The sequence below is a fragment of the Rhinolophus sinicus genome, linkage group LG03, assembly GCF_036562045.2.
Source record: "Rhinolophus sinicus isolate RSC01 linkage group LG03, ASM3656204v1, whole genome shotgun sequence".
Taxonomy (NCBI): Eukaryota; Metazoa; Chordata; class Mammalia; order Chiroptera; family Rhinolophidae; genus Rhinolophus; species Rhinolophus sinicus.
The window spans coordinates 27,451,861-27,468,498 of NC_133753.1; the positions used below are offsets into that span (position 1 = coordinate 27,451,861).

Sequence of the window (16,638 nt, forward strand, 5' to 3'; positions counted from 1 at the left end):
TTGGTGAAAGCTGGGAGCAGGTATCTTAGCCCCCATTGAGAATGCATAGTTTAGCGAAGTCTCTGTTTTCTCCCTTGACGGAGGAAGAGGAGGAGGACACTCTGGTCTCGGTTTTATGATTACACCATCCCTCTCTTCCCAAGACCCCAGAGGTCTTTTAGAACTGAACACTACATTCTCCAAGCATTAACTGTTAATGGAGAATGCAAGTTCTCAGACAGCCTCTGCGAAGCCAGTTAGCTCATCAATAATAACAACTCTGCACCATTTAGAGCTCCCGGAACCTTTGGCTGACTTCTTTGCATCTTATCGAGAGAGCAAAAAAGAACACAGAGTCCTGATCCCTTTCTTGAGCCAACACCCCCGCCCTCCTTAGGATCTTAAGATTGGAGAGCTATGGAGACCCTAACCCTTGCTGGAGGCGGAGGCCAACAACCCGACAGTTGTGTGACACCTGACACTGCTGTCATTCTCATGTGCTGACACCAAGACCTAACTTCCACAGGCGCCAAGACGATCCAGAACTATCTGACGATCATCCCAAGGAAGGAGATGCAGCCGGGAGAGAAAAGTAACCATGCTGGGTATCTTATTTGCCTCCAACTGGAGTCCCGAACAGGCATCTTGGATGCCAACCTGGGTAAGTTTGATCTGGAAGTCATTGAGGGAGAATAAACACAGAGCAAAGCCACACAATGTCATTTTTTTAATAGCATCACTTCCCCTGATTCTATTAACACCTCTTTCCATTGAATTCAACGAGCTACTGAATGAAGTCTTTTGGCAGCTTCAATGCACATTTGGTTGCCGCTGCCGGATGCAGGGTTCACAGTCTAAATAGCCCAGCACAGTGTGCTCAGCCACTTCACACAAGGTGACTTCATTTTAGGATTCTTAAAGGTAACAAAGGGAAGGTGAGAAATCAAACACTGCCAGAGGGACAACTCCAGGTGACAATATGAGGTGTGATAAAAAATGATGGTGAATGTTTAAATTTTAAAAAATATATATTACAGCATAAGACAAATTGCCATTAATCCCCCTCAAAATATTCCCCCTCGCTTCAAACACACTTATCCCATCACCCTTGCCACTTTCTGAAGTTGTTGTGGAAGTCCTCTTTCCTGAGTATCTTTAGTTGCACTGTCATGGCTGCCTCGATATCCTGAATCATTTTGACTTTGGGGAAGAGCCAGAAGTCGCACGGTGCCAGATCCAGTGAATAAGGTGGATGAGGACACACCCTAATGTTTATATTTGACAGATATTGCTGTTTACCAGACGCAATGTGTGATACAGAGTGTTGTCATGATGGAGGATGTAGTATAGACATTCATGAAAGGGACTTCCAAAATCGCTTCAGAAAGTAGCAAGAATGATGGGATAAGTGTGTTTGAAGCGAGGGGAGTATTTTGAGGGGGATTAATGGCAATGTGTCTTTTATTGTAATAAATTTTTCTATTTAAACATTCATTGTATTTTGTGATCACACCTTGTACAAGTAAAAAACGGCTTATGTAATATTTTAATATTCAATTACAATCCTCCTACATTCCAAGAGCTGTATCTCTCTCTGGAGTAGGACAACAGAAAGAATTGTTTATTTCTCTCATCATCCAGACGAGCGTCGGGGACTGACCATCTGGTCCAGCAGTCAGAAAATGTCTGTTGCTCAAGGAGAGGAAGAAGGGTTTCCAGTCTCCCTGGGAACGTTTGCACTTCTGCAGGTCGAGCACCTCCACAACTGCCCAGATGCAAGCCTGGAAGCCCAAACAGCATGAAGCCACAAGCAGGCAGGGAACCTTCCTGCAGGGTAGGGTCACCGAGGGTGAAGAGATACAGCTGCACTGCCACAAGGGAGGTCCTACATGGAAATCTTTATGAAGTGAGAACAGACAAGATGCCCCGTTGCCAGGAGAGCCACCTGTGAAATCCAGCATGCCCAAAGGTTGGGAAGCCACGCCAAAGCCAACAGGACCCTCTGACCATCATCTCCGGGCACCTGGGCACATGGCTTCCAACCCAGCAAACAAGCGCTCCCTTCCGCCAAATAGTCCAAGGCCTGGGTCCAAGGTTCACATGAGTTATGCCTCCTGGCAAGCCATTGGGCAACACCAGGCCCCACACTGGGCCCTGGGGAGAAAGAAAAGCTTCCACTTATGTTCCTGGCCTCCCAGTCTCCAGTTGAATTGCACTCCAGATCCAGGCATTATATGCAATAAGTTGATAACTAGACGGAATCCCTCACTTTTCTTTTCTGGGCAGTGATGTCCTCTTCTAAAAATGAAGAATGCCTGCCTCCCCAGACTCAGGACACTGTATTGGAGAAAAAGACTTTAAAGACCTCTTAAAGGAGGTATAATAGTACTAAAGCATCTTATCCAACGGCTTACTTTTAAAATTGGATTTGCAAAATTAAAATCCTATCAAAGTTTTTAAATTAAAACCTAAAGTAAACCTTACAACTCAATAAGACAAACAACCTGATTTTAAAATGGGCAAAATATTTTAATAGACATTTTACCAAAGAAGATGCATGGACAATTAATAAATACATGAAAAGATGCTCATGTCATTAGTTGATAGGAAAACACTAATTAAAACCACAATGAGAAACCACTACATACATACGAGAATGGCCAAAAACTTTTTCAATTGACAGTATCAAGTTTTGGCAAGGATATGGAAAAACTAAAACACTTGTTCATTGCTGATGGGAATGTAAAATTGGGTATCCACTTTGGAAGAGAGTTTGGCAACTTCTTTAAAAACTAAATAGCTATGCACGATGTCAGAGGGGTAATAGACTTGATGGGGTCATCACTTTGTGAGGGGTTTAGATGTCTAATCATTATGTTGTTTTTGTACACCTGAAACTAATAATTAAATGAAATGAAATTTTAAAAAAATTTACACATAAACTTAGCATTCAACCCAGAAATTCCACTCCTGGGAATCTAGCCAAGAAAAATAAAAACATGTCTACCCAAAGACATGTATACAAATATTCATAGCAGTGTTATTTCCAGGCTCAAACTGGTAATAATTTAAATGTTTGTCAACTGGTAAATAGAAAAGCAAATTGTGATATCTCCATATAATGGAATATTATTCAGTAGTTAAAAGGAAAGAATTACTGATACATGTGACAGTATAGAGGAACCTCAAAAACATTATACTAAATGAAAGAAGCCATGTACAAATACGGCATATTGTACGAGTCCATTTATATGAAATGCCTAGTAAAGGTAAATCTATAGAAACAGGGCTTGGGGTGGGAGTCGGTTATAACTACAAATAGGTACAAGGTTTCTTTTTTGGGTGAATAAATTGTTCTCTGGTAGTGGTTGCACAACTCCAGCAACATACTAAATTCATCAAATTGTACATTTACAGTGAGTAAATTTTATGGCATGTAATTGTATTTCAATAAAGCTGTTAAAACAAAAGGAAAGGTAGTGCCAAAGTCTTCACAGAAAAATCATCAGGCAACAGCCGCTAGATTATCTGAGTGATCCTTAATTTGTGGGGAGACGTTTCCATATATTTTAAAGAAAAATATATCTGCATCTCAGTTGACATTTATGTATATGATAATTTGATGCTTGTTCTTGGTGATTCTTTTGGACCTCAAATAGTAAGACTTTATTTCTTTTAACATAACATGCTTCCGAACCAAGGGGAAGCAGATAAAACACTGAATAAAAGCCAATTGAATGACTTGTCTCACAGGGAGAAAAAAGTAAATCTGGAAACATTAAAAAAATAAATAAGGCAAACTTGAGAGACTTTCTCAAGGCTGATGTCAAGATCAACAGCAGCAATAATGTTACCCCATTTTGCAACACTCAGAGTTTCTGGCAGGTGGCTTTCCTCATCTATTCTCACCAGCAGCCAGGGTGGAGGAAGTCCCCAGGTGCATAAAAAGAGATTGGGTCTCAGTAAGAAAATGATTTGCTCAAGGCCCCAGAGGCGGTGAGCAGCCTTGGAAACTGCCGGGACCCAGAGCCATGGTGTCTGGCCTTCCAAGATTCCCCAACCCCCAACCACGCCTCCTCGCAGGTGCAGCCCCAGAAACTCACAGCCCCCGCACAGGCTCTGGGAGCCTAGACAGACAGTGGGTTTGTGTGACAGCACAATTCCTTGCCCTGCGAGAAGGCCTGGCCCACGCACAAACAGCTGGAAGTAACTTCGACCCCCGATGACACCGTTCAAAGCCTCCTCTGTTTGGCTTTTTGATTCCTGATTGACATTCGCTGGCAAGTGGAGATAAATGCCCGGCTGAGGACAATGTTAGTCCGCTCTGACTATTCTCAGGGAAAGACTTTTCAGAATAACAAACAAAACAAAACAAAAACCCAAAAACATTGGTGTGCTTAAGGGACTGAATAGAGCCCAAGAGGTCCAGGGAAGCAGGGCCGGGCCTTTCAAGGGTCTGGCAAGTCCATTGAGGAGTTAATTGTTTGGGTATACAATGAGTTTATTCTGACCACATACAAAGAGCTTTCTCTTCCAGGTCCTTCAAAAGCAAATGTGTCAAAGGGGCCAGAGGAGGAATCCGTATTAATAGCATCTCTTGGGGTCTCCCAGACTAAGGAGCCTTGGAGAATGAGGGAAAAAGAAACCACTACCCCCATCCTGAGATTTGGATGGTCTCTCAATGATCCCAAGTCCCCTTCCATTCTTGGGCTCTGCCCAGCCCATGCCCATCACTGATCACCCTCCCTCTTACATTCTTTTAGGCTGCCGTTGGCCATCTTTTTCAAAGACACGGAGATAAACTTCCGCCTGGTAGAAGTGCTGGCAGGTTCTTGCTTTTGAAAGGCCACATTTGCGCCACAGCCACCATCTCCTTCAACATGTGACTCAAGGACCCAATATGGAAGTGGAGATCACTTAGGCTGAGCATCATAGGGAGACAACCATGCCTATTTGGGTCCCTTAAGAACCTGGCCTGAATTACACCAGGAGGAGGATGGAATGCTCGCCAACTTCAGCTTTCCCCGAGATGCACATCCCATGACGAGCCAGGCTCGGAAATGTACTGTGAGCTGTCCGGACTCCGACCTTTGAGAGCGGAAGCTATCTGAGCCCTTGAGGTCCTTCCCAGAAAAAGACATCAACACTTTTCATTCTGTCTACCCACCTGCACACTCCCTCCCAAAAGAAGTGAAAACAAACTTAAAGGTATCTTTTTGCGTGCAGTTGCCTGCGTTCTCAAGCCCCACATTCACCTGAATAAGAGCAAAAACATGAGGGTGGTGAAAAAGGTAGACGAGAGGAGGAAGAAGAGGAGGAGCACAGGGAGGAAGAGAGGGAGAGGAGAAGGAGGGGGAAGGAGGAGGAGGTGTGCCCGCAGCACAAGAGTCCGCGCAGGGCTAGGTGCACACAGAAAACTGTGCTAATTTTTTTTTAACTTCTATTTTGAAATGGTTATAGATTCACAGGAAGTTGCAAAAATAATACAGAGAGATCCTATGTACCCTTCACCCAGTTTCCCACAATGGTAACATCTTTATAATTAAGATAATTCTATAGGTAACATAATTATATAGGTAATATCATTATAGGGCAATATCAAAATCAGGAAATTGATACTGGTATAATTCATGGAACTTATTCACATTCCATCAGTTTTACATGCACTCATTTGTGTGTGTGCAATTTTATGCAATTTCTACGCAATTTGATCCACGTGTAGATTCATGTAACTACCACCACAATCAAGATACAGAGCTATTCCGTCACCACAAGGATCTCACTCGTGCTACCCCTTTATAGTCATACTTCCCTTCCTCCGCTCCATCCTTCACCCCTGCCAACCACTAACTCCATTTCCATAATTTTCAATTTCTAGAATGTTATATAAATGGAATCCTGCTGCATATGATCTTTTGAGATTGGCACTTTGCATTATGCCCTTGGGATCTATCCAAGTTGTTGCACAAATCAACAATTTATCCCTTTTTATTACTGAGTAGTATTCCATGGTATGGATGCACCACAGTTTCTTTTACTCACTGAAGGACTGCTTTGGCTTGTTTCCATCTTCGGCTATTTCCACCTTTGGGTTGTCTCCATCTTCGGCTATTACAGATAAAACTGCTGTGATCATCCATGTACAGGTTTTTATGTGGACATAAGTTTTTCTTTCTCTGGAATAAATGCTCAGGAGTGCAACTGCTAGATTATTTGGTAAGTGTATAATTAGTTGTTTCATTTTTTAAGAAACTTCCAAAGTATTTTCCAGAGTGGCTATATCGTTTTACATTCCTTATCAATAATGTATGAAAGATCCAGTTTCTCCACAACCTCACCAGCATTTCGTATTGTCACTATTGTTTTATTTTAGCTCCTCTAACAGATGTGTAGTGGTATTTTATCATGGTCTTAATTTGCACGTCTTTATGGCTAATCACGTTGAACATCTTTTTGTGTGTTTATTTGCCTTCTGCCTATGTGCTTTGGTGAAATGTCTATTTGTGCATTTTGTTCATTTTTAAATTGAATTGTTTTTCAACTGTTGAGTTTTTGAGAAGTCTCTCTATTTATATATGTTCTAGATATAAGTCCTATGTCAGATATGTGGTTCATAAGTATTTTCTCTCAGTCTATTGTTTTTTCATTCTCTTACAGGATCTGTCACAGAGAAAGTTTTTGATTTGGATTAAGTCCAACAATGTATCCTTTTTGGGGTGGGGGGATCATGTGTTTGTTGTTCTAAGACAACAAAGCTCTAGGTTCACCTAGTTAGAGGTTCTCAAGATCATGTCCTACGTTTTTTCCTAAAACTTTTAATAGCTTTATATTTTACATTTACGTCCAAGATCCATTTTGAATTAATTTTTGTAAAAGGTATGACGGTCTTGGGGGTTTTGTTTTTGCCTGTGGCTGTCCAGTTGCTATAGCACCATTTACTGAGAGTAATATCCTTCCTCCACTAAACTGCTTTTGCACTTTTGTCAAAAAACAACTTTCCCTACTTGTGTAGTAGGCCTTTTCTGGGTTCTCCGTTCTGTTCCATTGATCTGTGTGTCTATCCCTTGGCCAATGCCACTCTGTCTTGATGACTGTAACTTTGTAAGTCTTAAAATCAAATAGAGTATTATGATTTCAACTATGGAACATTCTGGTAAAAGCAAAACTATGGAGACAGTAAAAAGATCAGTTGTTGCCAGGGGCGGGGGTTGGGGGGTAAGAAGGAATGAATAGGTGGAGCACAGAGTACTTTTTCAACAATTAAAATACTTTGTCTGATATTGTAATGGTAGATACGAGTCACTACACATTTGTTCATTCCCATTGAATGTACAGCGAGAGTGAATCCAGTATCAGCTGTGGACTTTGGGTGACAAAGACGTGTCAATGTGGATTCATTGATTGTAACAAATGTACCATCTGGTGAATGTCGATAATGGAGGAGGCTGTGCATGTGTGGGGACGAAGGGTTATATGGGAAATCTCTGTGCCTTCCTCTTCATTTTGCTGTGAACCTAAAACTGCTCTAAAAAAAAAAATGTCATTTTTTAAAAAAAGAAAATGAAATAAACATGTAAAAGAGGGAGCTACAGCATTTGTTCAGAAGAACAAAGGAAAGCATAAATTAAAAATTCATCAAGGGTCATGAGGGAGTAAATACTCACAATATCTTGGTTTTAAAAAAATGAGATAGAGTGATACCCACCACTTTATTATCCTTTTTAAAAATTAGCTGTCCTAGTTGTATTGCTTTCCATATAAATTTTAGAACAAGCAGCTCCTTGACTCGCACAGCTTTCTTTCAGCAGGCACAGAACTGGTACAACAGGACCCAAGAGTGACAATTCCTCAGCCTTTATCAGAGGAGCTCATGGAGCTGGGAGCTGCAGCGAGGGGTCAGAGATGAGGCCTTTTCACCCACATGCCAAAAGCCCTGCCTCCCTCCAGGTTGTTGTGCCACACTTGGAGTTGAACTCAGTCAGTCAAGGAACAGTGAGCAAGTGAACATATTCTCAGTAGCTTGACAAGCTCTGAACTACCTCACCTGGACTTCAGGGACCCCCTCACAGGTAACAGGCAGAGGGATCAAGAACTAGCCAGTGGGCCATGCTCATCCCAGGTAGCCCCCTCCAAGGGTGTTTCCTTAGAGGCTCTGGCCATGGGAGAGACCAACCAGGGCTGTTTGGAGGATCCACCTGCCTTCTGTTCCCAGCATCTAGAAGTCTGTGCTCCCCTGGGAGGCTTTACCTCCACCTGAAGACAACCTCTAGAAGAGGCTAAGAACTATTAGAATGTGAGCTCCACAAGGCAAGGCCAGGGCTCTCCACCATTTTACTTGTCACTCGATCCTCAGTGACTATAACAAGCCTGGCACTTAGTAAGTTCTCAATAAATATTTGTTGAATCCAAGGGTAAGAGAACCACATATGAAACACCAATGGTCACTAATTACACCAGGGACGCATAAGAATCTATGACTAGGAGGCTTTTCCAGATCCCTAAACCCCATCTCCTCTCCAGTCCTTGGATATGGGGGTGTGGCAGGGATTCAGACTCTTAGTTTAGTATCCTCCATGCATAAACTTTCTTTTGGGGATCCTAGAATAGATAAAGGGCAGGGGGTTGGGAGAGTTGTGGGACGCAGGGACACGTGGTGCATGCATGGGCGCTCAAGCACACTCATGCAGACCCCTTCTGCAACTGATCTCCTCAGAGCTGGTATTCTGATATGCCAGGCTTGGGCAGGGTGGCTCAGAGCACCAGAAGGCAGCAGCAACAAGCATACGGAGAACAAAGAGATGCCTCTCGTGGCCTTGGAGCTGCTGAGGCTCCAAGTTCTGTTCAGCAATCATAGTATCAGAATGAGATTGCTTCCCCATAGGGAAATGCAACATGCATGGAGGCCAACCTGTAGAGGTCATCAGCTGCCTGTCTCCATTCAAATCCAGGCCAGACTGGTAGGTAACCAGATTTTTGCCATCTGATGGCAATGCTGACACATCAACTACTACTGATCTAGCCTCCCCTTCGGTGCTGGGAGGAGAGTAAAAAGAGGTAGCTAGGAAGAGGTGAAAATTCCATGAGCAGGAGTATGTTCCATGTGGAGAATGTCCCGTGACAGCCAGCTTAGTACACCTCAGCCGGGCTTGGGGCAATGAGTGAGGGCTGAGGCTGCAAGCCACACAATCCCCTTCCTCGGGGATGCCTGCCATCCATCACCCTTGCCTTAAGCACATCCCTCAGCCCTGAATAAGGGTGCTGCTTAATCCTTCACCTGAGCGACAAGATCTCCAAGTTGGTACCAACCCTTAGACCAGGCTCCAAGAGAAATTCTAAAAATAGAGACCCAGAGAGGGAACTTGGAGAAATAACTGTGACCCACTGTACTTGGAGCACATACTATGGAGCAGTGAGTAGGGGATTTTTAAAAAGTCTCTGCAAATTAAAGTTAGTTGGGTTTTAGAAATTCAGCCCCTCTTCAAGACTGGCTTGACAAATACAGAAGCCCATGTAGAAAATGTCAGCAGAGTCTGCTAATGTTTTTCTTTCTTTTTTTTTTTCCACTTTCCTTAAACAGCTAATTCCCAGACCTCTTACGAGAAGGGAAAAAAGCAAACTGCAAAAAACTCGTGATAACCCTACACTTTCACTTGCCATTTATCAAAGCATCACCCTGGGAGCTCTAAGGTCCTGGATACTCGGAAGAAAAAAGCTCGCAGAGAACTGCCAGAAGTCACTTCACAAGCGCCCTCCCGTTATTCTCTCATGTGATCATCCTTCACCGTCACCCCACTGGAGTCTGGGAACTTCCCTCCTGCACCTCACAAACAATGAAGCCCAGAACCAGTCCCTGTCTCTGTTTGGTTATCCTGGAATCTCCCCCAAATCATCCACATTTATTAGCATCAAGACCCTGAGAAGAAGCACCTCAGGAAAATCCACAAGACTTGGTCAGCCAGGAAAAAGACACTCAGGGTAAATTCAGAATCTCTAAACACATTTGCTTCCTAGCCACTTTCTTTCAGACGGCTTCAGTTAAGACTAAAAATTCATCTCTGCCTAAACGTCTGCAGTCTTCAACTGTTTTTAGCAGCAGATCGTCAGAGCTTTAGAGGCTGCTGGGGGCCCTTTCCTCTCTTCTGATATTCCTCTGTAGCATCAATAAAACACATGTGGATGCATGTGTGTCCCCCACCCTCCAAATACACACAGACCCCTTCCATCTCTCTTCAAGGGCGAGGACCAAAGAAGGGGAGGGGTGGCCAGGATGGGAGTGCCCCAGATCAATGGATATTTGAAACTCAAACACATGGCCAGGACCTACACTGCACGTGTTAATTACCACACATGTGCCCGTAAAGGAGTCCGTGAAACACAAGGGGCCCAAAGATCAGAGCGAGGCAAGGACATTCCAAGGGATTAAATAAATAGTCTGAAGTTCTGACCCTCCTCCTTCCCAGAGCACATGCATCTGGGTAAGATAACAGCGCCTCCCTCCCTCTTTACCCCCCTTCTCCCCTCGGGCCCCACACCTGTGGACCCAGGAGCCACAGCAACCCAAGCTTTCTGTCCTGCCAAACGGCTGTGACCTGCTACCGCCTGGCCTCTCTCCCTCCTCCCTTCCTCTTGCTATCTCTCTGAGCCTCCTCCCCCAGCCTCCTCTTGCTCTGCCTTTCTCCTCCTCTCCTTGCGAGGACTAATTCCTGGCTGGCAACCAGACGCTCCATCGTCGCACAATACGCCTTTTCATTCCTTCCAGGCAGAGAGAACCGATCCCTCCAGCCCTGTCAGCGTTCAAGACGGCAAGAGCGTGGGGAAAGAACCAGCTGGGACCGCTGCTCCCCCGCCACCCCCCACACACCCAGCCCTCAGCCCTCACCTCCTTTCTGGCCGTACCCCTCACCCTGCACAAGGGTCCAGGCCTGGCATCTGTCTGCAGCAGGCCTCCGAGCTGCAAGCTTTCGCTCTGGGGAGATGCCTTCTAGGAGACCCCACATGTGGGCACGAGCTCAGACAAGAGGCCTTTGTGTCTTCCCACCTGCTGCCCTCCGGAGCACATTCCATTCTTAAGTGGCAGCTGAAAGAGGGACCTTGGTGGGCCGACACAGGATATTACGAATGCCCTCTCGCACCCTGTCCCCATTCAAACCCCAGCTTCCTGGACAGGTGTGACTTCAGGTGGCCCTTCCTACAGGTGGCCCAAACCTGCTTTTCACTGCACTGCCCACGGCAGACAAAGAGAAGAGGATTAGCACCTATGTTGATCCTCCAAAGTAGAAGGAAAGAGAGCCCACTGGGCAAAAGTTCAGTCTCCAGGGGAAAGGGAGCCCAAGCATCCTCCTCCCCCGACCCCAGGCCTTTGCACCAAAGAGGAGGCTGCAGCAGAACCATCTGGATGGGAGGAACCCATCTGGGATAGGAGAGCAAAAAACTGGGAATTGATGGCAAGTTATCTTTGAGATGAGGCTTCAGACTCCAACCTCCCTATTCCCTGCACCACCCCTGGAGGAATCAGGTTCCCTGCCCTCTTCCAGCTGGATCCATGAGATCCCGCCGTGACAACAGGTCTGTTTCTTATTGTCATCCACAGGGTGCAAAGCCACACCAACCTGGAGAGTACTTCTCTGTGCAGTTTAAGAACCCAAACCCCATGGTTGGCCTTTCCTGGTGCGGGTGGTTTATTCAGCGTCATGCACTCAGTTCCCTTTGGTGGGGAAAATCTGAGTGGTCACTTTTGGTTGATTGCCAATTTTTTTTCTACCACCAGGACCTCATGCCCAGAAATAAAGCTGTTGTTCTGAAGACTTCAGCTACAACAAGCATAACTGAAAGCAGCTTTTTCAACTCCAATCAACTGCAGACAGATACACGCCATTCACAGTGTTGATGATTTCAGATCTTTGCAGAAAGAAGTGTTCATGCCCCTCTCCCACTCTCCCACCCAGAAGGGAACCACCAACACTCATGGCTGTCTCCTCTATTCTGGGAAGGACCTGCAAAGGCCCTTGCTGTCTTCCTTTCACCCACTTACTCATTCCTGCTTGCAGGAAGGGGAGCAGCCCATCTGGTCAATTGGTCCGTGTTTTCTAGTGGGTGGTGGTGTCACCATGCTTTACTTCCACATCTTCTTGGAGCACCTGCATTTAGGGGCAGCATGTTCTCTGGACTCTTATCTCCTGCATCCAGGCAAGGTAAACTGGCCTCCTCTTCCCCATGGAAAGCACCTGGGGCAGGGTGCAGGGCCTTGCTTTGGTTTCCCTGTTGGGGCGTGGGTGGAACAAACCTGTGCACCTCACACTGATTCTCAGCAGACCCAACTCTCATGTGGACTCTTACGAGCACAAAATTCCCAAGGCCCAGATTCAGGTGAGAAGCCTCAAACTCAGCCAAGGTCCCTGTATGGGTTTTACCTAAGAGCCCAAAAGGGGGCTTCTGGATTGCTTGTTCATGCAATGACACTGACATTTGTTTTCTATGCAACTTCAACTCTCTGTGTTTATGTCATCCTGGAGCTAAGCAGTGGTGAATCTGTATCTGACATACTGGAAATGATGGTCAACATATCCCAGAGACCCATTCCTCATGGTGACTGGTCTGCTAAATAGCTCTCAGACAAATGCCTTCATCAGGGTTAGCTACATAATTTGTGCTGAAGTGAAAATGCAAGGACCTTTATATAAAAAGCAGGAAAAGTACCATTAAGGACATTAAAACATAAAGTTTTAACCTCTCTTCCATAATGTCTCCTTAACTTGTCATGGTCGTTTTTAATTTGCTACTTAATGTTGTTCTAGGTAAAGTAAAATTCTAAGCACACTATAAAAACTCTGTAGCATGCATCACAAAAGCTATACACATGCACGTGGTGGCCAGATATGCACTTTGCAGGTATTTCTTCTGCTCAGTGCTCCACTGTTCCACCTACTTTATGTATTTACAAAACGTAAGTTCAAAGATAAAATAATTAAGAATTTCATGACAACAACTGCAGAGGTAGCAAGCCCAGGAAGCCAGCAGAGTTTTAAAGAGGAGAATCTGGATGAGCTGGAGCAATTATTATGGATAATCAGTGAGGGGAAAATGCTCAAATGCGTGTCCAAAATAAGAGTCAGGGCAGACTTGGGCACACCTACTTTCATACTCCTTCTTGGTTTAATGTTGGCTACACAGGTAGATGACTGACTGAACTTCCCAGAGACCAAGATTCTCAGGTCCCTGCCAGCTCTGTGCTCTGTACTTGCTTACCTCCCTCAGAAATTCTGGGAGCTCGGTCCCCACTACCTGTGGGACTTACTTACCTCCGGAGCTTCCGGGAGGAAACAAAGAATAAGAATGGAGATTTTCTGTGGGGTACTTTTAGTTTTCACCCAGTTTCTTCCATCTGGTCCAAGAATTCCTGCTTGGACTGGCTTTAGAAGCAAACATTTCGATAAAGCATAAAACTCTACTCACCTTTCCTTCCTGAGTTACCCTGGCTCAAGGGCTTGTCGGTGACTGAACCTTAGGTGAGAGGGGAAACAAAAACATAGACATTCAGAATGCATCGCAGTTGGTTCCTTGCAAAGAGCTGGCAAAGCCTGATGTTATGAGCATATGGTTATGTGTATGTATATAGTATACACATCTAGGGACGTTATATACAAAGTTAGTACGTACATACATGTCGAGTGGGGTTTGTTTAATGTCAATGTCACTGCTATCACAGCACTGTTGAGATGAACCATGATTTCCAGGTTCCTTGGCAATAGTCTTGGCCAGATTTTGACAAAATTCCACACCCATCTAATTCCCTCATTGAACATTCCAATCACTGCCCCTTGCCTCCACTCCCCATCTCCCCCACTTCCCACCAACTCCATGTTCTGAGCCACACCCACTCAGTAGGGCCAACCAACAAGAAACCCCTCTTACTGCAAATGCAATGATTGACATCACTTGCTGGCAAGGGCAGGAAATTGTCAATTTTCCATCTAAATTAAGTAGAAAATTGTTAGCCCAATTGTATTGAATGGGCCAAAATAGTCTGAGGCATGGAAACAATTTTCTACATGCAGCCTGTTCCTCAAGGAGGGGTTAGTGTGCGTGTTTGGCCCAACACTTTGCCCTGCATATGCTAAGATACCATGTGCACCCATTCTACAGTCGGGACCCTGTGGCACCTGTCTTCTCCCCGAAGACCACACAGGCAGGGCAGCTGTGGTGGTCCCACCCAAAAAGAAAAGAAAGTATCCATATTTTCCCAATCTATGCCATATCCCTTCTCCATATACTAATTTTATGAGAATTCAATTATCTTACCCTGCATGACTTGTTTCTAGTGCATTTGTTTGCTTTAAGTGAAACTTTCCAGGTCATTTGCAAGGAGGGCTCATTCCTGCCCCTCCCCACACCAACCCCAATTAAGGTTTCCAGTTTCCATGTAAACCACAAATAAAGTAAACTTTCCTTTTTGGGCCTGCAAAACTTGGTTTCCTAATGTAGATACTTACTGACCTTCCCACGTACTTCTCCCTTTATATAGCAAGGCCAGTAGAAAAGTGAATGTATTTTGTGAAAAAAGAAAAATGTTAGGCTAGCAGGACTGTTAGCCTGGAAATTCCCATAGGTTTCAGAACAATGTTTTATATTTTGCTTGCACTTAAATATTGAGAATAAGTAAATAAATAAAACCTCATACACATAGATCTGGAGAAAATAAAGCAGTTAATGGTGGGATGGGATTCTTTTGAAAGAGGCCTGAGCTGCATAGTGAATGGAGGGAATGACTCTCAAGTCCCTTACCATCTTACAGGAAGTGGAAAGTGTGAGGCTTGGTAAATCCATAATTCACAATGCCGTGAAGTTGACCTAAGAGCAAAATGTCTCTATGCTTATAAATTGGAAATAGAAAGGGCTTAAGTTTTGCCATGGACTGACCCAAAAGGTCACTCTTATGCAGTGGTTCCCTCATTTGTCTACTCATCAGAACCACCTGAGAAGCCTCATAAACACTCCAGGTCTCACTCCAGACCTGCTGGATCAGAATAACAAAAAGGGGCATCAACAAATTCCCCAGGCACTGCTGATGACAGCCAGATTTGAGGGCCACTGTTGTGAAAGCTTTCCATCACTTTGGATCACATTGTTCAGGGGTAGAAAACGTATGGCACATAGGCCACTACTCTCCTCTCCTGACAGACATCACTAATTGATCATCAGAGCCTTTGATGTTGAATTCCCATGCAGTCTTGAAATTCATCTCAATGAAGTGCTTCCAGAGCCACTAGCAACCAGAGTATGCAAGTTAAAAATGTATATGCCATGCTCTAGTTGGTTACAGATAATACTCGGGAAAAGAACTTTGAAACAGAAACCTAAACTTTAAACAATAAATATATGCACACAGGTATATACTGATCCTATCACCCGGCTGACTACAGAGTAAGTGTGTTTGCATGGAATCCTCCCTGACCTGGAGGATGGCTCATAACCATCAATCGTCTTTCAAAGATTCCCCTACAAAACGCAGGAGACAGCCAAGTGGTCTCTCGCCAACCTTGTCCTTTCTTCCCGCCCCTCTTTACGGTACCTGAACATACAGGAGTTTTATTCTGCACAGAAGAGCCACTGATGGGCTTCCCATCTGGGGTGACACACCAGCAGTACCCCGTGTAAGTGTGGCATTGCACCTGTACAGGGAGATCATAAGGGGAAAAGAACCGTAAGTCTTGAGTCACAAGATCAACAGTCATGTCCCACCCCTTTCAAAGCTTCCCCGGTATGGTGGGTGAGCTCCTTCCACCTCTCACCCCAGCATCTGTCCCCAGAATGTCTCTTGCAGGTGGGCTCATCAGTCGTCAACATTGGTTATGTGTTTTCTGCGTGACTCCCATGCACACCACAGCAATTTATCTACGTTGTTATGACTTTTATATTATAGTTAGATACATCCACTGTGTTGTTCCTGTGATGGTTCTCACCAATACCCACACATTTTTCCCCCCAAGCACTGGCATACACTCCTATCCAGTTGTAAAAAATTCTGATTGGTGAACTAATTTGGCAAGTACAAGTTGGCATGTCACCACTGTAGGTTGATATGACCCTTCTTTAACAAGAAGAGACAAGCAGTAAGCTTTTCTCCTTTTTCTAGCTTTTCCCAGCTGCTCATACAGTCAGCCTGCCTATTGCTCAGGTGGCTCTCCTGAGACAAGGGCACACATGATGGGCGTAAAGTAAGAATAAGGTCACGTGTGCCTGCAGGTTCTAGTCTCGTGGCCTCTTGCGTCACTGTGTGATCTTGCTCACGCCTCCATGATCCACTCTGACTGGGAATCGTAAACGAAAATAAAGCTGTTCCTTCATTCGGGGTGACTCTTCTTTTTCTGCCAATAATTGTCACTCTATCCACCTCCTGCCACCCCACCATCCTCCTCCCATCCACTTTCTACACGGAGTTCCTAAACACAAGTCAGGGCATCACTCCCCTGTTTGAAGCCCCTCGATGATTTGGTGACTGGCCGTAGGACTTAGGATGGAGATTAAGCTCATGATCACGCAGGACCTAGAGCGCCACGCAAACTTGCTCATTTGCATGGTGCTCGAGGTCTCCATGACCTGCCCTCTTTGTTCCTGAAACCTCATTTTACACCCACGTCTCCACATACACACTCTCCTTTC

At 44.8% G+C, this 16,638-nt stretch overlaps 1 protein-coding gene across 7 annotated transcripts in view; it reads right to left on the minus strand.

Annotated features, from left to right (window-relative positions):
* Positions 1-16,638, minus strand: part of SMOC1 (SPARC related modular calcium binding 1) — a 140,575-nt gene that overhangs the window by 37,988 nt on the left and 85,949 nt on the right. For 4 of the 7 annotated variants that reach the window (XM_019733473.2, XM_074327295.1, XM_074327291.1 and 1 more), the window contains exons 4-5: positions 15,548-15,647; positions 13,432-13,479 (exon numbers count right to left, since the gene is read on the minus strand). In XM_019733473.2, coding sequence (XP_019589032.1) covers positions 13,432-13,479; positions 15,548-15,647 — 148 coding nt within the window. Of the gene's footprint in view, positions 1-6,021; positions 6,088-13,431; positions 13,480-15,547; positions 15,648-16,638 lie in introns of all 7 variants that reach the window. The other 3 variants (XM_074327290.1, XM_074327293.1, XM_074327292.1) reach the window with 1 other exon arrangement.